This window comes from Delphinapterus leucas, chromosome 1 (genome assembly GCF_059928025.1).
Source record: "Delphinapterus leucas isolate spDelLeu-1000000601 "Yukka" chromosome 1, BTC_Dleu_Yukka2, whole genome shotgun sequence".
Taxonomy (NCBI): domain Eukaryota; kingdom Metazoa; phylum Chordata; class Mammalia; order Artiodactyla; family Monodontidae; genus Delphinapterus; species Delphinapterus leucas.
Genome location: NC_143129.1, coordinates 179,238,074 through 179,263,886, shown reverse-complemented (window position 1 = coordinate 179,263,886; position 25,813 = coordinate 179,238,074). Strand labels below are relative to the sequence as shown.

Genomic DNA, 25,813 nt, shown 5'->3' with positions numbered 1-25,813 from the left:
GGGCCGGGCGCGCGGGGGCGCTCCCGGCCGGGATCGGGCCGCCGCTCGTGGCAAAGTTCTCGCCGCGCCCTTGACCCAGAGCACCGGACGGGGTGCAGGGGGAGAGGCGCGGGACGCGGAGTTAGTCTTAAGCATGAGGGCAGGGGTTGTGGGGCTCCGCGGCTTTCCGGCAAGAGCCCCCTATAGAGTTGCAGAGGGAGGTCAAGGCCAAGCCTGCAGGAGCTGTGCGATCCCGCGGCGCTTGGAGAACCAGGTTTGGGCCATTTCCCGCGCCTGATCTGGGAAGCGTGGGAAAGGGGCCAGCCTCGCGCGAAGTTGGGGAGGCCCCCTGTGACCGCACCTGTAACCCACCTGGCAGCCCCATAAAGTGCCGAGGGGAGCCTTCCCGCCACCCCGCGTAGAGGAAAGTGAGGGCTCGCATTTGCTAGGAGCGAAGAGGTTTCTCGTACACTTGAACGACTAAGGCAGAAAGAGAAATCGCCGCGGAGGAGACAAATGCAGTGGTCTAACTGTGCATCGTTGGCTAATCCGCCCCAAGCGGAGAGCAAGCGGAGAGCCCCTTTTGAGTGTTAAAATGTTCCGAGTGGATGCGCCCGTTCCATTCCGTTCCGGTCTCAGCTGGTCCCCCCCCGCTGAAGTTAGGTCATGGAGGGTGGGGCACAGGAACCCCTGGATCCTCCAGGTTCCACAGTAGGAAGGTGGAAGGGCTTCCGAGAAGGGTCTGTTGTCATCAGTTTCAAGTTTGAATACTTTTTCCAGGAAAAACGGAGGTGGGGGGACCACATGATTATTATTCCTTGAACACCCAATGTGTTCCAGTAATTTATATGCGGTGTCTTAAAATCTTATCACCACCCTGGCAGTGAGGCTGTGTTATCTCCAGGAAGATGAGGTCAGAAAAGGCCGGAGTTTAAGGGACTTGCCCAAGCCCCAAAGCCCTGAAGCCATGGTACTGGCATTTCAATTTTTGTCTGTGGATTGACACCAGCATGCCTCTCCCAGGCAGGAAGCTTACCAACTGGGAAACACCAGGCTTATTTACCTAATAATTATTTCTTTCCTATGAGAAAAAAGCCGACTGCCAGGCTCCTTAATTCCAGACTGCCTGTATTGGTTTCCCCAGGAGATGGAATCCTGAGCGTCAAGAGTTCTAGCCACAGGGGCTGGGACCACCAACCAGCTGGCTCTGATGAGCTGAGCTGCCACTGGTGTCCTGGAACAACTGAGGTCTTGGGTCACCAAGGGTCGGGAAGAGGGACCCTGAGGCCTGGAAGGAGCTTGAGTCCCTGGGTGGTTGGCTTAGGGGCTGGGTCTGCTGGAGACAGTCCCACCTCCTCCCCTGTTGCACAGAGCAGTTAGAGACCAAGACAGCTTGGTGTGAAACACAGCAAAGATGCAAAGAAGAAGCAAATGGGAGGGCTTGGGCAAGTTGCTTGATCTTTTTGAGACCCATTTTACCCATCTGTAAAGTGGAGATATTAATAATCTCGATTAACATTTTGATCATTCAAAAGCTCATGTCTGGGGCTTCCCTGGTGGCACAGTGGTTGAGAGTCAGCCTGCCGATGCAGGGGATGTGGGTTCGTGCCCCGGTCTGGGAAGACCCCACATGCCGCGGAGCGGCTGGGCCCGTGAGCCGTGGCCGCTGAGCCTGTGCGTCCGGAGCCTGTGCTCCACAACGGGAGAGGCCACAACAGTGAGAGGCCCGCGTACCGCAAAAAAAAACAAAAACAAGAACAAAAACAAAAGCTCATGTCTGGATGAATGGATAAAGAAGATGTGGCGCATATATACAATGGAATATTGCTCAGCCATAAAAAGAAACGAAATTGAGTTATTTGTAGTGAGGTGGATGGACCTAGAGTCTGTCATACAGAGTGAAGTAAGTCAGAAAGAGAAAAACAAATACCGTATGCTAACACATATATATGGAATCTAAAAAAAAAATGGTTATAAAGAACCTAGGGGCAGGACAGGAATAAAGACGCAGACATAGAGAGTGGACTTGAGGACACGGGGAGGGGGAATGGTAAGCTGGGACGAAGTGAGAGAGTGACATGGACTTATATATACTACCAAATGTAAAATAGATAGCTAGTGGGAAGCAGCTGCATAGCAAACGGAGATCAGCTCAGTGCTTTGTGACCACCTAGAGGTGTGGGATAAGGAGGGTGGGAGGGAGACACAAGAGGGAGGAGATAACGGGGAGATATGTATATGTATAGCTGATTCACTTTGTTATAAAGCAGAAACTAACACAGCAATGTAAAGCAATTATATTCCAATAAAGATGTTAAAAAAAAAAAAAGCTCATGTCTGCAAAGCACCTTGCCTGGGTCATAGTTGATACTAATGAATGTAACTCGTCAGCTTTACTTGTGGGGCACCTCTTAGTGCCCCCATTGACTCAGGTTCCCATTAGGATGTGATGCTGTCTGCTCCATCTCCACCCTCCTGAACTGTGTTGAGATGACATTTGTCTTGTCTTTAAAATACTTCAGTGATCCAAGGCTGACTGTTGGGCCAATGGAGGCTGTTATTATGTACACAGGTAGAAGAGAGCTGGGTGGAGATAAATAGGTTTACTTTGTGTCTATATAGACCCCACTTGTGTATTCATAATAACAATATCCTAATGACATGGTTTAGCTGAGAAACGCCTGTCTCTGAGGTCTGGGGGTGGTTCTTACTCCGGTGGCTCTCTTGGTGTCCCTTTGGGGCAGAGAGCAGTGGAAATCTCCTTTCCTGATCTACAGATGGCATCCCTGGTGTGAAACAGGATCAAGCCAGCAGCAGAACAAGAAAGTTCTGAGTTCTCTCTACCCTACCACCCTTCACGCTCTTTTGGCGTCTGGTTCTTAAAGACCAAACATAGTTTCTGAGAAGGTCTGTGGCGGCTGGCATTGAGGACGGCGTGTCGTGGACACAGGTGCTCAAAATCATTGGCTGTCGTGAGGGGTTTTCCTCTGGGAGGTCCTCTTCGCGCTTGGAACCGCAAGCTGAAATTATTGTTGCAGTAAACATTTTAGCCAGGCTGTGAGGTGACTCACGCCAGGATCTTAGCACATTAGTTCCCAGCCTAATGCGATGCTCGGTTTAAGGAGCTGCAAGAGTGCTCTTTTGGGTGACAGCGTCTGGAAATTGGCACTTTCAGGGGTTTGGGGAAGGGGAAAGAGAAATGCTTGCTTGGCGGGTTGGAGGCTTGGCACCCTGACGTTGCTCGTGGGGGATGTCCTGATATCGGCAGAGTGACAGACCCTATGCCGGTGACAGCTCCGGCCTCCAGGGTGGGGCCACTTCCAGGGGAGGTTACCATTTGCACCCGGACTAGGGAACAGAGCAGGAGATGCAGAAATTAGACACAGTGTCGGTCTGCACCTGGTTCTGCCCCAAATCTGTTTGCCCTTGAGAAACTCCGTTAACTCAGTTTCCCTGTTGGTGTGGTGGGAATGACTCCACTGGAGGAGAGATTCTTCCAGAGCCCCCGCAGAGTGTTCAGGTGATCGCTGAGCCTTCTGAGACTGAGAACGTGAATGATTCCCTCTTTGACTGTCCCTTCATTCAGTTACATTTCTTGAGCATCTACTCCTGCCAGGCACTGTTGTAGCTGCCAGGGATGTAGCAGCAACGAGACAACTGCAGACCTTGTTTCCATGGAGCTTATATTCTGTGGGAGGAGATTTCCAGTACACACAGGATACACACAGGATGTATCAGGGGATGGTAAATGCTATGTACAAAAAAAAAAGCCAGGTGAGGGGTTAGCGTGATGGGAGCGTGTGCTTTTTAGTATTTAGGTAGGTGGTCAGAGGAGAATGAGGTGAGGTATGTGGGTGCTGAGTCCCTAAGGCAAGAGGATATTGCCGGTCGGCTAAAGGAACCAAGTCATTTTTTTTTTTAGCAGTGTGACTTGTGGGATCTTAGTTCCCCGACCAGGGATCGAATCGAACCCGGGCCCCCAGCAGTGAGAGCGCCGAGTTCAAACCGCGCGGACCGCCAGGGAATTCCCGACCAAGTCATTTTTTTTTTTTTTTTTTTTTTTGCGGTACGCGGGCCTCTCACTGCTGTGGCCTCTCCCGTTGCGGAGCACAGGCTCCGGACGCGCAGGCTCAGCGGCCATGGCCCACGGGACCAGCCGCTCCGCGGCATGTGGGATCTTCCCGGACCGGGGCGCAAACCCACATCCCCTGTATCGGCAGGCGGACCCTCAACCACTGCGCCACCAGGGAAGCCCCCAAGTCATTTTTTAAAAGTTGTTGGTAAATTAGTATCTTCGTAGACTGGGCATATCTGAAGCCTACCCAGACTACCTTCCTTATTAGCCATTTGAGTTCTTATCTCCTCTTGCCCCTTCCCCTTACATAAAGTCCCCTGGAGGAGGGGACCAGACCTGTGTTTCTGTGTCCTGGCTTTCATTCTGCGGCCTTCCGGGGGCCAGGCTTGGTGGTGACCAAACGCCGAGCTTTGTCTTCATCAGTCGGTCCTTCCGCAGCCCAGGGGGAGGTGCAATTGCTCATTTCATCCACAGATCGGGAAACTGGCGCTCAGAAAATTAGAAACTTGACTGAGATCACACAGCTAGTAGGTATCACAGCCAGGACTTGGTCCCAGATTGTAGACCTCAAAGCCGTGTGAAAAGACCTTGTCTTGGTCTTAAGAAAGTAGGCTCGGGCTTCCCTGGTGGCGCAGTGGTTGAGAGTCCTGCCGATGCAGGGGACACGGATTCGTGCCCCGGTCCGGGAAGATCCCACATGCCGCGGAGAGGCTGGGCCCGTGAGCCATGGCCGCTGAGCCTGCACGTCCGGAGCCTGTGCTCCGCAACTGGAGAGGCCACAACAGTGAGAGGACCGCGTATTGCAAAAAACAAACAAACAAACAAAAAAGAAAGTAGACTCACATTAAGTGTCAGGTCCATTTTTCCTTTAAATTTTTATCTCGTAAAAAAAAGTTTGTCCTCTCCTTGATATTCCTTGGTTTAAGCAACTCAAGCATTTGCTTATCTTTGTGCCTTTAGCAATTTCCTCATTAGGTCAGCTTTGAGTTATCCCTTTTGTAAAGGATTTCTGCTGGGTTGGTGTGAGGTTGAATCTCCCGGGACGCTGGAATCGGGGATGCTCTTGGAAAGTCACCCACTAGGACCACGAGGGTCTAGTGTGAGCCTCGTCAGTAATGGGGTGGGACAGAGATAATTGGGGTCTTGGCTGTTCTGGACAATCAGGAAGGAAAGTCACTACACTTGAATATATTTCTGATTGGTTTCCCTTGGGAGGTTTCCTGTGGCCCAGCCCCCTCCACCCTGTGTGACTGCTCACAAAGGGGGACTGAAAGTTCCTTCTGCCAGGGCAGTGAGTGCAGGACACCAGGTTTGGAATCAAACACAACCTGGTTTGAATTCACCAGCTCTGCTGCTTACTAGCTATGTGTCCCCAAGCAAGTTAGTTAATGTCCCGAGCCTCAGTTTACCCATCTCTAAAATGGGATCATATTACCCACCTCAGAGTTGTTGGACAGGCATCTGTATGGTTAGCATCCTTCATACCCATGGGGCCTGCTGCCTACCTATGCCATAAAGGGGAGGGGAAATTCCCATTTATCCAGAGTCCAAAGGACTTGAGTGTGTGTATGTATAAAATTTTTTAAATATTTGAAGTTTGAAATATTGAGATTTGATGAGACAGGTGGTTTTGAAAGAGTGCTAGCCTTCCAAGTCATCAGAAAGGCCTTCTGAGTCATCAGGAAATTTCCAGAATGGTCTTTATGTTTTGTGTAATATTCTAACTTAGTCAACTGGATGATTTGCTAGAACCCTCCAGCCATTCTGGGGAAAGAAGAGTTTACTCCCTTTTCAATCATCTCAAGAGCCACAGGGCACGCATAGCCCAAGGAAAGTAGCAAACACGCCCCAGCTCTAGCCTTTCTCACCTGCGACACAGCCAGTTGGCAAAAGTGGAAAATCAGGCACATTGGCGTGCGTACGGATTTTAGCCCCAGCAGATAAGCAACCAAGTGTGTCGTTAAAGCTGTCCAGAGCGGTCCCCATGGGGATCCTGTGTTTGTTGTGAGTCACTAAGGGCTATAAACTCTCCAGAGAGCATTGCAAGCCGTGGTTACAAGGTGTGTGCGTGCAGTATGAATTTACACTCCGTAAACGCGTTTCGTGTTGAGCACATCAGATGAGTGCCTGTCCAGGAGGGGAAAAGTCAGGATTGCCTCCTGTTCACACAGACCACCCCTTCCGTTCCCCTTGGGGTAGCCACCCTGAAGGTGGGGACTTCAGGCTTTCTCTTGTCTGCTGTTTGGATGCCTTCAAGAGAAGCCAGTTAGAAGACGCTGATTGTGGCAGCTCCTCAGAGCCCTCACCAAATGGCATTAGCCCAGCAGGTGCTGTCGCAGCCTCAAATTTGGAAGAAATTAACAGCCAGAAAGGTATGACAGGTATGTGAGTCCCGCCTGGTGTCCTGGCCCTGAACTGGGTGACGCTAAGCCTGGGCTAAGGAGAAGGGGAGTTGGTGGATTCAGTGGTGGCGAACCTCTGATTGCGTCGTGCTGGGTGTTGGGGACCTCTTCGGGAACACCCACCACCCGGTGGCCAATCTGCAGGTGCTGACAGCTTCGTCTTTTGTCGCCGCCCGGGTTTGGAGGCTGGCTTGGTCTCCCAACTAGTTTGGGCTGTAACTTTATCACAGGCATTGTGTTCAGTACCTTTTAATTGTACAGAAGCTTCAGAAAGCTCTCCCTGGGGGCCTGGAGAGAAGTAAGAACAACAGCTGCTAGTTCCTGTATGCTTTATTCCCTCACCTTACGGCTCAGCCTTGCCGGTGCACTCCTAACGCTGAAGTCCTATGTTCCCCGGGGCAGGGGAGAATCCGTATTTCTTTTGGGTAAGGTCCTATTAATGATGAAAAGTCACTTACTGAGGGCCGCCCAGGAGCCGAGCACTTTGTTACCTGCGTGCCTGTTCATCTCTCCCGGCCCCTGTAAGGCAGCTGGCGTTCTCCCCATCTTACTGGACAGACAGTTGAGGCTTAAAGAGGCTACACAGGTTATAGTAAGCGACTTTTCCAAGCTGCCGTGCTGGCTGCCTGCCCCACTGCTTCTTCCTTGTGGTTTCATTCATCAGCTAACGATTCCCCGACAGCCAGTGGGGCACCAGGCAGAGGCTGGGATGCTCAGACTCATGGGATTTTCTCATCTTTGGCACGCTGTCATCCAGTCAGCCAGGGACAGTTGGGAGGGAGGGCCCCTGGGGCCCAGAGCTGCTCCCTTGGCTCCAGCAGACTTACCGCATGCCTCTGGCCCAGCCGGAATCCCAAGAGGCTCGCTGGCCCATGATGGAAGATTCGACCCTGGCCATTTGGGAACCTGGAATGCAGAGCCCTGAGAGGGAAACCTCGGCAGGGATGGGGTCAATTCAGTCCCTCTCCAAAGCGAGGGAACTGAGGCCCAGAGCGAGGAAGGGACCATACTGCAAGGTGTCATGTGGAGTAGTTTCCAGGGTCAAATGTGGAAACTTACAAAGGCACTTGGATGTCTTGGCAAAGCTGGACGTTCTCTCTCTTCAACCTCTTCCCTAGCTCCCTCCTGCCTTTTGAAGGGGCGGGGGTGGGGCTCAGACTTTGGGGATCACAGCGGTCTGGGGTGATTGCTAGTGTGCAAATTCTCAGGCTACACCTTGAGGTTTTGACTCTGTAGGTCTGGGGAAGGGCCCGGGAATCTGTATTTTTATCAGGTGCCCTGGGTGATTTTTTTTTTTTGCGGTATGCGGGCCTCTCACTGTTGCGGCCTCTCCCATTGCGGAGCACAGGCTCCGGACGCGTAGGCTCAGCGGCCATGGCTCACGGGCTCAGCCATTCCGCAGCACGTGGGATCCTCCCGGAACGGGGCACGAACCCGCGTCCCCTGCATCGGCAGGCTGACTCTCAACCGCTGCGCCACCAGGGAAGCCCGCCCTGGGTGATTTTGATGCAGGGTTTCCACAGGTCAGACTTTGAGAACCTCTGCTATTCACCTTTCTGAGCCTGGTTGATTTTAGAGTAAGGAACAAGGGAGGCCACATACTCTGGCTTTTACCCCCTGCGCCCTGACATAATCCTTAGCAGCGTCCTTTTCCCTCCCACAGGTGACCCAAAGTGGAGGTGAGGTGCATGGACATCCTAGTTAAATCCCACTTCTTCCTTTTCTAATCCAATTCTCCACCCCCATCTCTCCCTGCCCTGCTCACCCCCCCACCCCACTCATATTCTCAGAATCTATTAGAGGCACATGCATTTCTGTCTTGTGCCCTCACTGTGCTGTGTTAAGAAAGCAGCCGGTGTCAGGCTTTGTCTTTGCTCGGATGTCCTGCTCTGCGCCCGAGGCCGCCGCTAGCATTCACTCACCCTTTCACTCAATCAGTATTCCTTCTTGAGCTCCTCGGAGGGGCCAGGTCCTGGGCTGGCGTGCTGAGGAGTCACAGGAGATCACACCCTTGACCGTCCTGATTCTTCAGACTTGGTACCAAACCCACCAGCCCAGGCCGCCCCCTCCCTACCCCACTTGGATCCCTTTTGTTGGTGCTTTGAATGCTGTGCCCATGGCAGACGTGGTCAGCTGAGTGGCCAGTCTCTGCTTCCACTTGGCATCTCTCGCCGTGTCCACAGTACAGCCGGGAGCCACGGGGACTGTTTCCGTCACTTTATGTACCCTGCGGACTTTCTCAGCTCCCCTTGGTGGGGAGCCCAGGGGCCTGGGTGGCTGACCAGAAAGGAGACTTCCATCCCTGGCATTCCCTGTGGGCTCCTTCCTCCTGGGCTCTGGAGTGGACGTGGATGCCCGCACGTCCCCCCCCAAGCTGGACTGCTTTCTTCAGTGTGGATAGAAACGGCCACCCTGGGTGGAGTCTTTCCTCTCTTTTGTACCCTGGGAGAGACGGGGGAAACCCCTTTTTACAGAAGGGGGAAGTGGAGGCACAGTGTGGTCTCTTTGGGCCAGAGCTGTCTGATAGAAGTCTCTGCCTGTGCTGTCCTATACGGTAGCCGCTGGATTTAAAATGTAGCTAGTATGACCACAAAACTGAATCTCAGATTTTATTTGAAAGGCCACGTGTGGCCAGTGGCTCCTGTATCAGATGGTGCAGACAGCCCTGAGTCAGGGCTTGATACCACAGATGTGTCTGTGGCCCGTCACAGCTCATGAAGCCTGTGGTGTGTTTTTCCACTGTGCTCGTCTAAGGCCGCTGTGCTTCTCCATGTGGTCTCTGGACTGCCTGCGTCAAAATCACTCAGAGCTTGTGTGGTTTTTAAGTTCCTGGACCCTCTACCGGACCCGGACAGTCAGATATCTGCAGTGGTCCCAGGAGTCTGCACTTTAAACACGTCACCTCCACCCCCAGGTGATTCTGATCTTCTCTGAAGTTTGAGAACCACGGGCTCTAGCACGTTCCATCTCTACTCCTGGCGGTCTCCCCAGCCTCCAGTAGCGCCTCGGTACCTTTTTGCTTTTGTCCCCCACCCCAGCCCCTACCATCCCACTTCATACACCAGGCCAGGGGCTCTCAAGTTAGGGTGCCAAGACCAGCAAATCAGCCTCACCTGAGCACTTGTGAGGAACGCAAATTCTCAGTCTGCCCCACACCTGCAGAATCAGAAACTGGGGGTGATCCCCGCCATCTGGGTCTTAACAGACCCCTCAGGGTGATGCTGGTGCAGCTTCAGCTTGGAGCCAATCACTGCGCAAGACTGCTCTAGGAGGCTCCTTCCACTTAAAATTTTCCCCCAAATCTCTTCTGTCTTCTCCTCCTCTCCCCGTCCCCTTCCCTCTTCCCCCTTCCCTCTGTACCCTGGCCTGTCCTCTCACCAGCTGCCAAGAGCTGCTGAGACCCTTCCACACCCAGGGTGTGCTGGGAGCGTGGCGAGATGATCCCTCTGCCTTTCACAAGGGGATCCGGGCCTTACCCAAGGGGTGGCCATCACGGGGATGTTACGGGGAGGCAAGCAGAGCGGTGGCCAGCAGCACCCTCACCCCCATCTTCTCTCCCAGCATCACAGGTGGTGGCCGCCTGCCCACCCTGTGCCAGAAGAGCAGAGGGCCAGATGGGCCCATTTCCCTGGGGCCCCTTCTTGGGGCAGGGCCCCTGCTGCTTCCCCTGGCATCCATCAGCCTGGAGGAAGTTGGCACGGCTCACAGCTGTGCGCCCACTTGTCTATTTCCTGTCTTCCCAGTGTTTACAGAAAGCAGGGGAGCTGGAGGCCGGATCAGACGTGACCGTGCTACTTATCTGCTGTGGGACCTTCCTCATGCAGGTCATTCCCCTCTAAACCCCAGTTTCCTATTCCATGAAATGAGATCTGTAGTGCCAGCCCGGCTTAGCTCCCAGATTTGTGGTTGCTTTTTATCCGAGCCCTTGCATGTAGAAGTGCTTTGCACACTTGGAGGCACTTTACAAAGGTGGTTGGTACCACCTCAGTGCTGGTGAGGGCGGACCTGTGCCTTGGGGAACCGACTCTCCTGGTTAGCTTGGAACTTTCCTGGTTTCAGCACGGAAAGTCCCACATCCTGGGAAACCCCACAGTCCCAGGCAAACCAGGACAGTTGGTCTCCCTATCTGTACCCCAGTGGCTTCCAGACACTCAGCTGCTTTTGCCATATGGAAAGTGATCCCCTCCCCGACCCTGCCCTCCCGGAAGTTAAGGCATCACCTACCTGATTCCTGACCCCCTCTACCTTTGCTGATCGCATTGACCTTATGGCCCTGCCCTCGCTTCCAGCTCATTTACGTCTCTGGGCGTCGACCGATGGCCTGGATGACCCACCACCCAGATTCCAACTGAGCATGTCTTTATTAAGGCACATCTGCCATTTGTTTACTTATTCGCTCACTGGGTAAATGCTCATCAGACCCCGACTGGGTGCCTGGTGCCGACAGGCTGAGCCACGCCAGCTCTGCCCTCGTGGCGCTTCCATTCTGGAGGGCTTTTCTGCCTAGAACGCCTAACTGGAACCAGAAGGATGCCCTTCCTTAACCTCTCCCTGGATCCAACAAAGCTCCTGGTTCGTCCATCTGGCAGGTGTTGAGTACCTGCTCGGCCTGGGTGTGGTGCTTGGAGCCGCAAACAATGTCGGCCGCTTTCCTGGCTCCTGTTAAGGGGCTCAGGGTCTCCTGACTGTCCCATGAACCGGCCAGCTCGTTCCCACCCCTCACCTCTTCTTCTCTTATGGCTCCACCCCCGTACAAAGTCCAAATTCCATCCTGTCCCGGCCCCATGCCCCCTTCTGCACAGCCTTTCCTGCTCATTCCAGCCCCTCTGTGCGCAGTCCTGCCTCGCCGTGGGCACGTCATCTGGAGACCAGGTCCTGCAGGAACATTTCTTGAGCGTTAGGTGGGGCCTTCCTCCTGAACTGGACCCGCGGAGGGGGCGGGGGCCACAGGGCGCCTACGCATCTGCCTCCCTCCCTATGCCTGGAGCACACAGTAGGCTTTCAGGAAACGCTCCGAACGGGAGGAAACGCGCAGATGTGAATTTCTCAGCTGGAAGAACCTTGGGAGACATCGAATCTGGCAGATGTATTGGCGCACCTTTGGAGGAGCCTTACCTGACAGGTAGGGCAGCACCTGGAGAACACCTGCAGCCCCACCAGTAATTGTTGGGGTTTGGAGGGGTCAGTAAATATATCCCTCTTTCCTTCTGGAATTTGGGACCCGCCAAAAGATAGAGACAGAAGTGGGACAGATAGAGCATGTGGCTTGGGCGCTGCTGGCCCCGCTCCCCTGCACGGGACCCCATTCTCAGGCCTGGTAGCCACAGGCCCGGATCCGATGACCTAACGTAATGATTCCACTGGGTTTTACTCCTGGCCCTCGTCCTTTGTGTCACCTGGTCATTGTATCTGCATAAGCATGTGGACAGTTTATCTTTCAGTTTCCAGAATCTTCGAGCGTGGTAGAGCCCCCGAAGTTCTCTTGTTTGTTTATTCTGCAAATAATTATGGTGCACTTGTCTGGACCAGAATCCTTCTTAAGTATCAGGGATATAGTCGTAGATAAAACAGTCCTGCCCAAAACATGGTCCTCCCCTCGTCATGCTTAAAGTCAAGGACATTTTCAGAAAATTAGACACCAAAAGCTCCTTCTGTGTTTCCATTGTCTTTGAAAACTTCCTGAAATGCCCTTTTGCTTCCCCACCTTGGTCAGCGGGGCAGACAGAGCCTGGACAACTCCCTTTTCGGAAGTTAGGCTTCTGCAGACCTTTCGGGTCCTAACTCAGAAGCTGAGCATCTTAGGACGGGTGGTTGTACTTGACCCTACAACTCCCACTGCACACATGTAAGAAAATAAGAAGCCAGTGCGTCAGGGAGTCTCTTCATGGTTTGCTTATTTGTCCTCCAACCTAAGCCAGAATCCTGGTTAACTGGGCCTTGCAGCTGGCTGGGACCTGGCTAGAGGAGGCTTGATTGTGTGTTTGGACAGCTGCAGGAGTGTTTGAAATGACCAGCAGCTCCTCTCCCTTCTCTTCCTGCTGGCCTCTTGGTGTCGGCATCAGTGACTTCCCCCAAAGGCTGTGTGTCCCTGTGTGACCATCTCCCCAAGGTGACTGGGCTTCTGTCTGCGGCCAACCCTGATGACCGTGGGCCAGAGCCCCACCCTCTTGCTGTCACCAAGGCAGTTCCTCCCTCCTGCTTACTGGGCTGACTTGCTGGTTCTGTTCTCTGGGTTCTTTTCAGAGACTTACTGTTTGCCAGGTGGACAAACCAGTGTTCTGAGTAGTTGCACACTTAGAGGCACCCTAGCTTCTCCCCCACTCCCATGTCACTGAAACACTGTAAGGCTCTCGTCACTTACGTGCACTCATGAAAATCATGCAGGGGAGCCTGATCTAAGCACTCCTGCTTTGCAGGGTTGCCTGCATTAAACAACCAAAATAAATTAGGTACATTAATAACCTCATTTTCCAGATGGAGTAACTGAGGCACAGGGAGGTTAAGAAACTTGCCCCAGGCCGTAAAGCCAGGAAGCAGAAGAGGTAAGATTCGACTCGAGTCCAGCTGGAGTCCAGCTGGAGCCCACAGTAGTCACCACCCTCCTGTCCCTGCTGCAGCAGACTGCAGCATCACTCGTGTCCGTCCTGAACTGTGGCAGGGTCTGAAGTGAGGAATAACAAAGGGACTCTGTCCCTGAAGGTGCCAGACACACCCCTTCTGTCCAGGCCCAGCCCTGGTGGGGAGCTCCTTGTGGCTGCCTCCCTGGGCTGGGCAGGGTCCTTGTAAAGTGTGAGGGTCATGGGGCAGCTCTGCAAAGTCCAGCCAGAGGCTCAGGTGTGGTGTCGCTGACACAGCCTGTCTTTCCCAGCGCTGTGGGTTTCCTGCTTCTCTTGGCATTAACGTGTTAAAGATAACAGAGGTCACAGGAGGGTTTGGCTACTCTCTCTGTTCACCCTGTGAGATACGGAGGCCTGATCACCAGCACTCAGGGTGGCATCCGAGGCTCAGAGAGTTTCATGCTTAGAGCTCGATAACTATTTGTTAAAGAAAAAAACTAGCTTTGTATTGTTTGCACTTCTTAGTTTCCTACTACCTTCCCAGAGAGTCATGTAGTTACAGGAGTATTTGAGTTGCAAATGATAGAAACACTACTGGAACTGACTCATAGAAAGGGAAATCAGTAGCTCCCCCTAACTGAATTGATCAGCGGTAGGTCAAGCTTCAAGCATAGCTGCATCCAGGGGCTCAGATGATGTCATCTCCCAGCTTTCCTTTCATCTGTTTGGGCTTTATCCTTTCTAGTGGCAAAAATGACCCCTAACAAGTCTAAGCAACGTTTATCGTTCTTGGATTCCAGTGTAGAGGGTCCTTTATTCCCAGTATTTCTAGCAAAAATCCCAGGACTGACTCTCATTGGCTTAGCTTTAATTATGCAACAGCTCTGAGCCAATCACTTAGTCCAGTAGGCAGGAATGCACTGATCGGCAGGCCCAGATCATATGCCCTTCCTTAGAATAGGTTGGGGTAGGGGTTGTGAGCTTCCAGGGAAACGCACTGGCTGATAGTGGGGTATCAGGCAAAGGAGGGTCAGGGAGAGTATTCATCCTGAGGAATGGAAGCTGGGAGACAGGTGTACAAGCTGTCCTCTGCAGAATGTGAGCTGACTCCTTCAGCCAGTGTGTTTGTGTGTGCCCCTCGCTCACTAGGTGTTGTGAGATGCGAAGGAACGCCTTAGATGTAGATGCTACCAGTTAATTATTTTGCAGGTTTTCTTGAGCACCTACCATGGGCCAGGCCCTGTTCTAGACCCCTGTGGGGGAGCTAGGCTTTCTCTTTTGTCCGTTGTTCCTTCTGTCCCCCCTTTTCCTTCCTTCTCTATCTTCAAGAAGCAGCTGGACTCTTGCTGTCTCTCACGTTCCTTCATAGTCTCCTGGGCATAAGTCATCACGACCCCTCCTTTCTCTCCCTCCCATCCCTCTGTTTAAGCTTTTTTTTTTTTCAAATCACACCTGTCCCAGGCGGGCTTGCAGGAGGAACCCTGGACCGTTGGCTTCCTGAGTATGGGGCCTGCGTGGGCTTGATTTGAGCACCCCACACACAGTGTGCCTGCTTCCCTGAGGGCCAGCATAAACGTGTGCTGTGATGGCCCCCTCGTCAGCCTCCTGCCATGTCCCTGGTATTGCTGAGTGCGCCGAGGTCAGCGGCAGCAGCGAGGGCTTTGGGCCCTCCAGACGGCATCTGGCTTCTCTCAGCCTTCCCATAGGAGTCAGATTTTCTGGGCTGCATCGCTTGGCCATCTCCCTGGAGAGTGCTGACTGCTTCCCTCTGGAGATGACCTGAATTCATAGCATACCCAGCAGGAAGATGCTACCTTCTCACAGCAGGGTAGGGAGTGGGCAGCCTGGGAAGCTAAGAATTTAGCAAAAGGGCATGGTTGGCCTGCCTCTGCACCTGGTGTTGTTTAGGGCGTAGGTGCGGGCTCCCCGTTTCATTCCATATCAGCCCCAGGAGGAGAGCGAGCCTTCACACTAAGGCAAGCCCCCGGACCTGGAGCCCTAAATGTAGGAACGTTGGAGACTGTGTACCAAGTGCTCGGGGCCACGGAGCCAGACTGCCTGGGTGCAAATCGTTCCCAGCTCCTTAACCCCTGTGAGCCTCAGTTTCTCCATCTGTAAATTGGGGGTGCTATTCCTATCTAGTAGGGTTTTGTGGGGATTAAATGAGATGGCCCATGCACAGGGCTTTGCATGGTGCTTGGCGCATAGTAGGTGCTCAGGAAACATCATTTATCTTAGCCTAATACCGAATGGGCACTGGAGCAATACAAGGCTCACCGGAGAGATGCCAGTTTGCCGAAGTCCAGGGTCAGTGATCCGCAGGAGATAAACTCTTTGGAGCAAGGTGAGTCTTGTCGAGGAGACATTTTTGGAGATGGCATCTGCCAGCGCTTTGCTCCCCAACTCAGAGGCAGCTGTCAGAGACTTACAACTTGTGAGAAGCCCACACCGGGGTCTTCAGGGACACTGCTTCATCTTCCCAAGCCTCGGGTTCCTCATCTTGGAATGGGAATGAGGGAAGCCACCCAGCAGAGCCTGGTATACCGTGGGTACTTAATAAGTGGAACGATGGCTTTATTAATACGTCATCTCAAATGGGTTGCAAACAATAAAATGATGTTTGGGAAGCGTGGGGTCTGGTTGGTGTGGGCAGCACTGGAGGTGCCTTTCCATGGAGTCGGGGGGCGGGGGGCGTGTGCCCACCGGGCACTCTTCTGCCTGTTGGGATTTTGAGTCCTGGCCATGACTGAGCTTTCACTTTGCTCTCCATGGCACGCGGTACAGATCCGGGCACTGTGCCTAGCAGTGAAGGGAGGTACGTGGTTAGGGAGTGGGGAGCAGGGGCCTTGGGGAAGGCCTAGGGCTTCATCCCCTCACAGCATCAGGACTGCCAGGTTCAATGGCAGTGGCTGAGCCTTCACCCAGCCTGGCCAGCCCCAGAGAGGGCCCTGCCTTCCGCTGCAGGGTTCCCTGCCAGGGGTGTGCTAGTGTTTTCAGAGCTTACACCGCAGGCGCTCAAGTCAAAGGAGGGCTGCTTGTAAAGGCACAAAGGCAACCTCGAGAAGTCCAAGGCCAGCCACGTGGGGTCTGGCGCCAATGCTGGGAGCCTGGAGCAGTGCCCTCTCACTCCGTCCCGCCCCCTAGGAATTTCCGAGGATTCTCCCTAACGGCTTGCCTTGCTTTACTGCTCGGCCGGGGCGTCTGCTCTAGCAGGACCTTTCAATCTCTGAAATGCCTGGGAGACAGAGAATCGGATTGGTCCCTGCCTCACCAGTAGTCTGCAGGACCCTGGGCCAGGTGAGTAATCAGTCAGTCACCTGCGTGTGTCAGGGTGGGCGGGCTCCCTGTGTGCAGTATGGAGCTGCTTCCCTCTCGGGCTGTGGGAAAGTGGTTAACTTAGGGAAACAGACTGACCCATCGAGTCCAGGGCAGGTGTTCCTCCTGAGCTGGCACCCCTGCAGGGACTGGAAACGTACTTCCTCCTGAGCTGGCACCCCTGCAGGGACTGGAAAGCCCTTACGGTCTTTGATTTGTTTGAAGCATCCACTCACTGGTACATTGAGCCCCAAGTCGATCTCTTTGTAGCATCCACCCTTGGCCCGTGTCCTACCATTTGAGGACCTTACACGCTGAATCTATTTCCTTGACACGCCAACCCCTCTGACGTGAGAAGACAGCCACCGTGGCACATGAACCAGTACACCTTCCTGCACCAGCTTCCTTTCTCTAAGCATCTTTTTTCCCAGCCAGGGCAGAGCAGATCGTGCTGGGGAAGTTGGAGGACAGGATGTCTTGCCGTGGTGCGCCCAGCTTGACTAGCCTTTGACTCTCATCTCCCACCCGGAGCCCTTTGTGAGGGCAGAGAGAGCTTCTGGAGCCCGAAGCTTCCCTTGCACATCCAAGGGAAGAATGTTCCCCAGACTGAGCTGTGTGTTCCTGGCTCTCCTGATGTTTCTTTAAGAGGACTCTGCGGGAGCCCGAAGACGTCAGGTGGGCCCTCCTGGCAGCAGGCAAGGAGAAAGGGAGCTAGGAACTCCATGGAATGCTCTTAGGGCAGGTGGGGCCGACACAGTAGCCTAGGCCAGGCCAGGGCTGTGGAATTGGGATGCAATTCTGCACCCACCCCTGCGCTGACAGCTCTTAGGTCAGAAGGAGCCCCAGAGACATCCAGTGACAAGTTCACATACTCCTTTTGGGATCCATAAGCAGCATACACGGCCAAACGAACAGCACTCGCCTCTTGGCAAGAGGGTCCCGTCGACATCTGCCTGCAGCCAAGAGGTTACAAAAAGAGGAGGGTGGACAGAAAAGCAGCACGTTAAATGCCAAGCCCTTGAAAAAGGAGATTGAATTTCTCTGCCTGGAAATGTTTAACTTGAGTCAGCCGCCTCCCTTCCAGACCAGGCCAGCCTGGGTTGGAGGCCTGGTTTCCGCCCCGCCACTTCCCCCAAATTAGCTCTTTGCAGGTGTGCGTGCAGAGCAAATGCTAATTTGGAAGGAGATTTATAGGTTTCTCCAGAGACAGGAGCAGGAACAATTTCCTGGGCAGCGGGGTTATCCTGGGTTAATTTTCCTGATTATGGAAAGGATCTTAGCTGAAGACTCTTGGGCCCTGCCTGCCCATGGTCTCTGCTGAAATCCGTGCTGTCTGCTCACCTGCATGAGGGCCAGAGGGCCACTGTCCCCTCGTCCCCTGCCTCCTGGGTTTGGGCTTCACTGTCTGGGGTCTCCTGGCTGAAGAGTAACCGGAGCTTGCATGGGGATTCCTGGAATGTCGGCAGCTATGTGCCATCTGCCACCGGGGAAGGAGTGACCTCACGGGCCTGGCTGGTGAGCCACCTGCAGTTCCAGAGGGACGGGACAGCAAGTCCACAGCACACGGGACTTTTTCTTGTTACAAGTCGAGTCCCAGTGCTGCCACCTGCTCCTGGTTAGGACACCTGCTCCTGGTTAGGACACCTGCTTCTTCTATCGGCTTATTTTCTGCTGCTTTGCCCAACTGTGGAAGCAGTTCTGAAGCATCCACAAAGTGCGGGGTGTGTGTGTGTTTTGTGTACACCCGCACTGGGCCAGCCCTGTACACCCCGCCACACGTATCTGTTCTCCTTCCCCTCAGACAGCCTCAGTGATCCACGCTGTTTCAGGTGTGCCAGGAAAGACGTGTGTGAAAGGCCCAGATATTCCAGGTTTGAAGTTTGTGGACTGGGGAGAAGAAAGAAGAAAGATCTAGCAGTTCCGCCCACCAGAGTAGGGCAGGAGGAGGCTGGCTTACGAGAATAAAATACAGTCGCCCCTTGAACGACATGGGTTTGAACTGCTCGGGTCCACTTATACGTGGATTATTTCAATAGTGAATATTACACTCCTGCACCATCTGTGGATAGTCGGATCCACCAGGATACGGAGGGCAGACTGTGAATTACACCCCAGTTTTCGACTGTGTGGACAGTGGGCGCCCCTGTCCCCTGAGTTGTTCACGGGTCAGCTGCCTATAGAAAAACAAAAAGTCTCTGACCTGCTCCAGACCATTCACATCCCGTGTCACCGCTCTCATTCCGTTCATTCCTTTATTCAAGCTGGACGCTTTGACTCCGCCATGGCCGAGCCTAGAACCTGCTATTCTTTAGTTGGAGTCATTTTCTCTTGGGGTGCGGGGGAGGGGCGTGGAAGAAGACGGCGTCCAAGAAAAGCATGTTTGGTCTTGAAAGCACCTCTGGGCAGGGGAGCGCGGTCCTAGGAGAGCCTCAGCCTGCTCTAAGGGTTCCCTTGCCCCAAGCTCATGCCCTGGGCTAACTTCAGCTCTGTGGGCGCTTCTTGGGCTTAGCTCGTGGGTCAGGGCTCTTCTAGGTGCTGTGGTACATGATACGCGGCTCCTGCCAGGAGCTGCTCCAGAAAGACCTAGAAGGATGCCGTTCTGTACAAGAGATTTCCTTGTCTGGGCTGACAGGGTCATTTGTATTCCTCCGAGGACGACAGCCTAGGCTCTGGTCACCATCAGTGGAAATTCTGCCTCGCCTCTCTGTCCTCCTACTTGTTTTTAAGACCGAGGGGCTGGGACACGGCTGTATGTTCTGTCGAACTGGGGGTGAGCCGTGAACGCGTGCGCCAGTGTCGGGGTGGGGGGGCAGTGTGGTGGTGGCGAGCCATGGGGTTTTTCCAACTTACATTTTTCGAATAGTTTTCTCCTCTGCACTCCCAAGAGGCCGTACGCGGAGTGCAGTAAGCGTTTGACCTTTGTGAAATGGTGGAGTGGGCCAGACAGACGGGGGAAACGTTTGGTGGCGAGCTGGCAGCAGCTCAAAGCAGGAATTCAAGCTGCATCTCTGCCTTTCTCAGCCTGTAAACAGGCGAAAGTGAGGGGGGCGGGCGGCAAAAGAGAGGGGGCTTCGTGCTTCCAGATTAGGATCTCGTGGGCCACTTCCTCAGCAACAAGCCCCCAGCTGCTGGGAGCCCCACTCGGGAGACCTCTCAGCAAGGAATGTTCTACCTGGAAGTTCAGGTCAGGTTTCCAGGAGAAGCCCCTGGGGATCCAGGGACAAGGCTGCTGGGCAGGGGCTGGTCCCAGAACCAGAAGGCAGTGGCTCCTGGGAGGGAGAGGGGGAAGAACCAGCTGGCACATAGCGCTTGGCCTGTGCCAAGCACGGTTCTTTTATGGGTTCAGTCCGTGCGTGTGTCTATATGAACTCTATGTGTATAGTCACTCATTTCATCCTCACGACAACCCTGTAAGATGGGTACTGTTATTGCCCCATGTTACAGGTAAGGGAACTGTGGCAGAGAGAGGTTAGTAAGGGACTGGGACTCAAACCCAGACCAACTCGCCCCCAAGGTGTTTCCGGCCAGTTAGACCACGCTGCCTCTCAGCCCAAGTGTTCAACGAGCATCTGTCAAAACCGGAAGTCAGATACGCAGCTTATGCGTTCAGGTTGCGTCTTCCCACGCGGGGAGAAGTTCTGTCCACAGATGTAGTAACTCAGGGACTTGAGTTTGTCCTCCTCATCCCACTGCTCTCCCTTGCCCCCTCCCAAAAAAAAACCCATTTTCTGTGTCTTGATTATATATTTGGTTCATAGACAACACTGCTAAAACTCCCCAGGTGAAATAAGGTCATTTTTCTGATTGATTTTGTTCATTTTAAATCCTGAAAGTTGTACTCTGATGGGAGGAGGGACACAGTCGTGGGGCCCCCATTGGTCCTACTTTGAAGTCTCAGAATCGGTGACTGCAAAGGCCTCTGGAGACCGGATGGACCACTGCAGAAGCAGGGGTGCCCCAGGCCCTTTGAACAGACTGAGGACCTAGGAAGACAGGAATGGACCAAACAGTCCAGAGAGGCAGGGGTGTACCCAGGAGTCTGCACAGGTGGGGTGGGAGGGGCTCAGGGGGGACCAAGGTAGGAGAAGTGGGCCCAGGCCTCGCACACCTTAGAATCCCTGGGTGAGTTGGCTGAGGGGAGGAGCCATGCCTTGGGCCTTAGTTGACTGCCCCTTAATGAGGACAATAAAACCCACCATCGTAATCTTCCCAGGGGTTTGGGTGACAAACATAAGAGGTGAGAGCACTTTGAAGAAAATATCAGCCCGAGTGTGAAGATGCCGACTAGCTCCACGCGGGCAGAGGGCCTCCAGCCGGCCTCGCTAGCTGGTGTGCATCCTTTGCTTCCGCTTGAGCTCTGTCTGTTAGGATTTGGGGTGACCGTGGCCCTTGGGCAGGCCCTGAGTCTCTGCGCTTTAGTCTCATCTCTAACACGGGCATCGTGCCACCCTCCGAGGTTGCTGGGATGTGTGCCCAGCACGTAGAGCTTCCCCGGTTCCTGGGATGCCGAGCACGGCTCCTGGCCTTCCAGCTCTAGGTTGTTGAAGTACAGGCACGCCGGAGACCCAGTAGGGTTTCCTGTGACCCAGCCCACGTGGCCCGGCACTGCTGTTTCTCAGCCCAAGGTAATTTTTCAATTAACTCCATTGGCTGGAAACCGGGGCGCCCTTGGAGTGTGGGAAAACGTTCCAGGACGGAAAGGGCCTCCCCTCTGCCCCCGCTGGCTTGGGGCTTGGCTTCAGAGGGAGGATCCAATTTCACATCAGGACACCAGGACGTGATCCCAGTGCCCCTCTGAAAAATCCCACATGGCGCCTTCTGGAAGCCCCTGTGGGCTCCGCGCTAGCGGCTGGCCTGTCCTCCTCCCCTGCCCCCTGCAGACTCCCCGACCCGGGTTCCGGCGGTGAGAGCCTCCAACGGTTTCATTGCTGACTTTATCGCTAAACAATTTAGAAAGGCGGCCCTGCCAGTTTTCATAAGTGAAACATTTGAAGTATGCAAAGCATATTTTATTTTTTCTTGGAGCAGCTGCTCGGTTGGGCTGGAGAATAGTCAGGAGCGAGTTACATGGATCCGTGTGCCGCCCTGCAGCTTGCAGGCTCCGCGGCCTTGGGCGCCTCCCACTGCAGGAGCCCAAGACGTCCTCTTCCTTCTCCGCCCCCTCCGTGGGGTCAGGCATCCTCTCGATGGCATCGGAACTGGCTGCCAACATCGGCTGAGGGCTCGCTCTGTGCCAGGCCCCTTCTTGGAGCTTTTGGTCTGTTAGTCATAGGCTGTCACAGCAGCCCTGAGAGATGGATACTATCATTACCTTCATTCCTCACGTGAGGACACGGAAGTGATCTGCTGGGGTCCAACAGCTACTATAAAGGACAGAGCCAGGATTTGGTGCCAGAATCACTGCTCTTAGCCATCACTGTTGTGGTTTTATAGGTGAGGAAGTTGAGGGATGTAGAGGTCGAGACATAGCAGGAGACGCCCATTCTTAGTTCGCCTTCTGAAGCCACGTTTGAGACAGTGAGTCCTTCAGGTTTGCTGTTTGTCCACGTTGCCACCTGGACTTGGTTTAAATTCTTCTGAAAGCCCGGATCTGTTCGAGATACAGATCTGAAGATGCGGGAATTTCAGACTCGCCGCCCTCGTGTGCTGGCGATGCTAGGAGAGCCCCGGCTGGGCCCTGGTCGCCCACTTCCCTTCTCTGTGTAATTGTTTACATCTGCGGGGGCCTCCGGCATGTTGAACATGTTTCGAAGCATTTAACCCGAGGTGACTGATGCCTAAGAAAGGCTGAGCAGAATGTTCCAGCCAAAGCATGTTTCCAGTTTGCTTCCAGGTTATAGTGGCCAGTGGCCTAGCAGTCAGGGCTGTAGATTCCAGACACCTTCCTTTGGGCCTCAGTTTGGCCGTCTATAAAATGGGGATATAAATGTCTTTCTTCCCCCCAGGCTTCTTCGGAAGGTAGCTCTCCTGCCGGGAGCCAGGCCTTGGAGAACCCCATCTCTGACAAGTGGGACAGGCAGCTTCAGTCTGCTCTGTGCATTCTGGTAATGGGTGGAGAAGGAAATTGAGATGCAGGTGTTTTGCTGCTGACTCAGACTCGGGTGGGAAAGAAAGCAAGGTCTGGGCTCTCCCCCTGCAGTCGCAAGGCCTCGGTCAAGTTGGTTCCTCCTGGTTTGCAGTGAGCTTTGTGCTCGCTGCATGGATAGGCTGCCATGTCACAAGTTGGTGGGTGTAACCAATGCTGGGCCTTCTTTCTTTTTCCTCTTTGTGTTTTGTTAATTTTTTCCCCCCGGAGGGTGGAGAAGAGGGAGGAGGGGTGGGAGGAGAGAGTTTTGCGTGGTGAGGGTGGAGAGGGAAACAGGCAGTGCTGCCCAGTGGTCACTATCCCTCCTGGATCCGTTCCTTTAGGAGCCAAGCCTTGGGGATGGGAGAAACTTGTGGTGAGAGCCAAGGCTGGGGGACCCGGTTGTTTTCACCAAAGTTCGAAAAAAGGCCCAGTTCCAGCCCTGCCCCGCCCTTTGTCCTGGAGTTTAGTTTGAGAGATATGCACAGCATGGCATTTAGGGCTGGGCGCCTAGTCCAGTTAAGAACATGAGCTTTGCAATCAAACAGACTTCTGAGTTGGGATCCGCTGTGCCACCGGGACCTGCTCTATAACCTTGAACAAGCCTGTCCACCTGTCCTGGTCTCCGCCTCTCCACCTCCGTTTGCATGTGCAAAATGGAGAGAATGCTAGCACTGCTCCCAGCGAGAGAATTCAGTGGTCCGAGGCTTAGGGCCAGGCACATAGTCAGCACCCAAACGGGACCCAGAGCCCTCAGGCCGAGGAAGGCTGTGGGGTCAGTGCTCGCAGACCTCTTCGGGTGGGAGAAGAGGAGAAAGGCTGATTCGGGTAGGAAAAGTCTGGAAATGGCCTTGAGGCAGAGCTTGAAAATTTGTGCCTTCCAGGGTTTCGACCTGGGGGACTGGTCACTGCAGTCGAAGAAAAGCTAGAATTAAAGCACATGTGGGAGTAGGTGCTCGCTGGTTCTGTGGAGGTAAATTCCATTGTCCGTTTTGCTTGTGCGGTTTCTGAAGGACAGTGGTACAGCTTAGGGTGCTTAGCACATAGCAGGTGGCCTTTAAGTTTCTGGGGATGCTGGGCACCCAGAAAATGGTCCCTGACAGAAACCGTTTATCAGGATTGTTTTACAGTTGCAAGGGATAGAAAATGCAACTCAAACTGGCTTAAGAACGTGTTGGTTCACATAACTGAAAAATTCAGGAGTAGATCCTGGCTTCAGGTGTGGTGTGATCCAGGACAACAAGGATATTATCTGAATCCAGTCTTTGTCTTGTTGGCGCTCCCTTCTTGGTGGCAGGATGGCCGCTACCACCTCCTGGCTCCATCCTCGCATCCATCATTAAAGAGGGCGGCTCCTGGTCCAGACTCTGAGCCTGATTGGACTGATTTGTGTCATGTGCTTCCCCTCCTAAACCAATCACAGTGGCCAGGACAACTCAGCTCTCTGATGGGCCAGCCTGGGTCTTATCTCCACCTTTGAACCATGGGCTCTGGGAGTGGGTGGCTCCCCAGAGGGAAATGGAGGTGCTCTGTCTGAAAGACTGGAGGCATAGATGTCGGCTGAACCAAAAAGTCTGCTGCCCAATCCGGGGGGGGATAATGAAGAACTTTGAAAAGGTGGGATGAGCCAGCATCCCAGGGGAAGCAGTGGCTTTAAGGCTCAACTTGATAAGAGTGCTAAGATTCCTCTTTGCACCAAGAGGGTATCCCAGGACAGCTGCTGTCAGCCCACCCGACTCGAATGGGCCCCAGCTCGCTGTTTCTAAGTCCCAAGGGAAACTGTGTTCAATGCGGGTCAAGGGAGGCAGCTGGCCAGGCCCTAAGGAGAGGCCAACCCTTTCCTCTCCCATCACTCCTGCCCAGCAAGCAGATAGGAGCGGGCTCCTTAAGGCCCCCAAGGAGGCCTGGGCACCTGGCTTTGGGACCAAGCAGTCACAGCCTGTCAGGGACTCAGCCGCCCTTTCCACCCCCAGACAGATGCTGTATTTGGGGGTGCACATTCCTTCTGGAGCTAGAATCACCCGCTGAGTGACTGTTGCAGACCCCCGGGGACCGTGGGGTTCCTACTGGCTGTCAGTGCATGGTGGCATCAAGCCACACGCCCAGAAAGCCTGCCAGAGGCTGTCCTTTCCGGGCTTGGGGAGCAGTGGACACAGGAAGCGAGGACCTCCAGTGATAAAAGGGCACATTCTAGGAATCAGGCCAGGCCGCCTGCAGGGACCACGTTCCGTAGCGCAGATCCTCAGGTTTGGTTCTGCCTGAGAACTAGGGAGCTGCGTGCTGGAGGTTGGCGATGCCTTCACTTCCAAAGGCATCTCTGCTTTTGAACCTGAGACTGGCACCCTTCCAGGGCTGGTGCTTGGCACACGATTATTCCTGAGTCAGTGCTTGGCGAGGGATGGTCAAAGGACGCAGACCCCTTCCCGGAGAGAATCGGATTCCCGGGATGTGGAGCTGGGTGGGCACAGCTTCCCGTGGGAAAGGTGGGCCCCCCCAAGATTGTGGAAGAGGATTAGCTTGGCATTCGGGCCCAAGACGAGTCTGGCTGAAAGGTATGTTTATGGAACAGCTCTGCAGGAAAGACGGGTTAAACAGCACCTAAAAGAGAAAACAATTACTGTGAAATATGAGAAAAAGACAAAGCCTGCATCACCTGGTACCTGCCAGGCCCTCCCCTACCCACCTGTAGTAAGAATTACCAGGCGGCTCTCCCAGGCCCTGGAGCAGCCTTGGAATTAACACTGCTGAGGAGTGCCTGGGCGTTGTTGGAGAATCTACTTGTATTTGGTGAGTGCTGTATTGTGTCCCGTCACCCCCAAATCTTTCAGTGTCAGGATCACATGACAAAGGCCCAGAGAACATGCAAATCTCTAGCAAACCATAGACCCAGCTCTTGTCTGCCTGCCCCTGACCCTGTTCCTGGCCTAGTGGGTCTGTCTCCACATACAGGGGGGATGGAGGGAGGGATGGGAGAGTCTACATCCCTGGGAGAGCAGAGGTAGACCAAGAGGGCTGTTTTCAGCTCCCCACGCACAGACCAGGCTGGAGGGGAGCCTGGGCTGGGTGTGAGGGGACCAGACAAGCAGAAGGAAGTGATGTCAAGTCTTCCCTCCCCCATCTCAGAGGCCCGGCCCTGAGGCTGCTGTTCCCAGGCTACGGTTCCCAGATTTCTCTCTCCACAGACAAACCGTTACGTTCAATCAAGTCCCACCTGGCTGGATGTCCCTGTGGAATTCCAGTCATTTACAGAGCTTTGAGGAACCTTTGGGGCTGAGTCTAGAACCGAGGGCTGCATTGCTGCCTCTGCTGCCGCTGCCCTGGGCTGTTTGAATCCAGCACTCCTGTCCCTCCTTGGCTGTTGGGTCAGCTTAGCCAAGAGGTTCTGCGATCTCAGGCCTTCCAGGCTGGGGGAGGGATGCAA

The 25,813-nt window shown here is 54.0% G+C and overlaps 1 protein-coding gene across 7 annotated transcripts in view; it reads left to right on the top strand.

The window, feature by feature from the left end:
- LOC111187131 (kazrin) overlaps window positions 1–25,813 on the top strand; it is a 138,600-nt gene that overhangs the window by 505 nt on the left and 112,282 nt on the right. For 3 of the 7 annotated variants that reach the window (XR_016388954.1, XM_089900857.1, XM_089900861.1), the window contains exon 1: window positions 3–6,435. The exons of 2 other annotated variants lie outside the window; for them this stretch is intronic. Coding sequence is in view for 3 of the 5 variants with exons in the window: in XM_089900857.1 (XP_089756983.1) it covers window positions 6,174–6,435 (262 nt within the window). In the remaining 2 variants the exon portion in view is untranslated. Of the gene's footprint in view, window positions 1–2; window positions 6,436–10,179; window positions 25,180–25,813 lie in introns of those variants that run through there. 2 more of the 7 variants (XM_089900852.1, XM_089900855.1) reach the window with 2 other exon arrangements.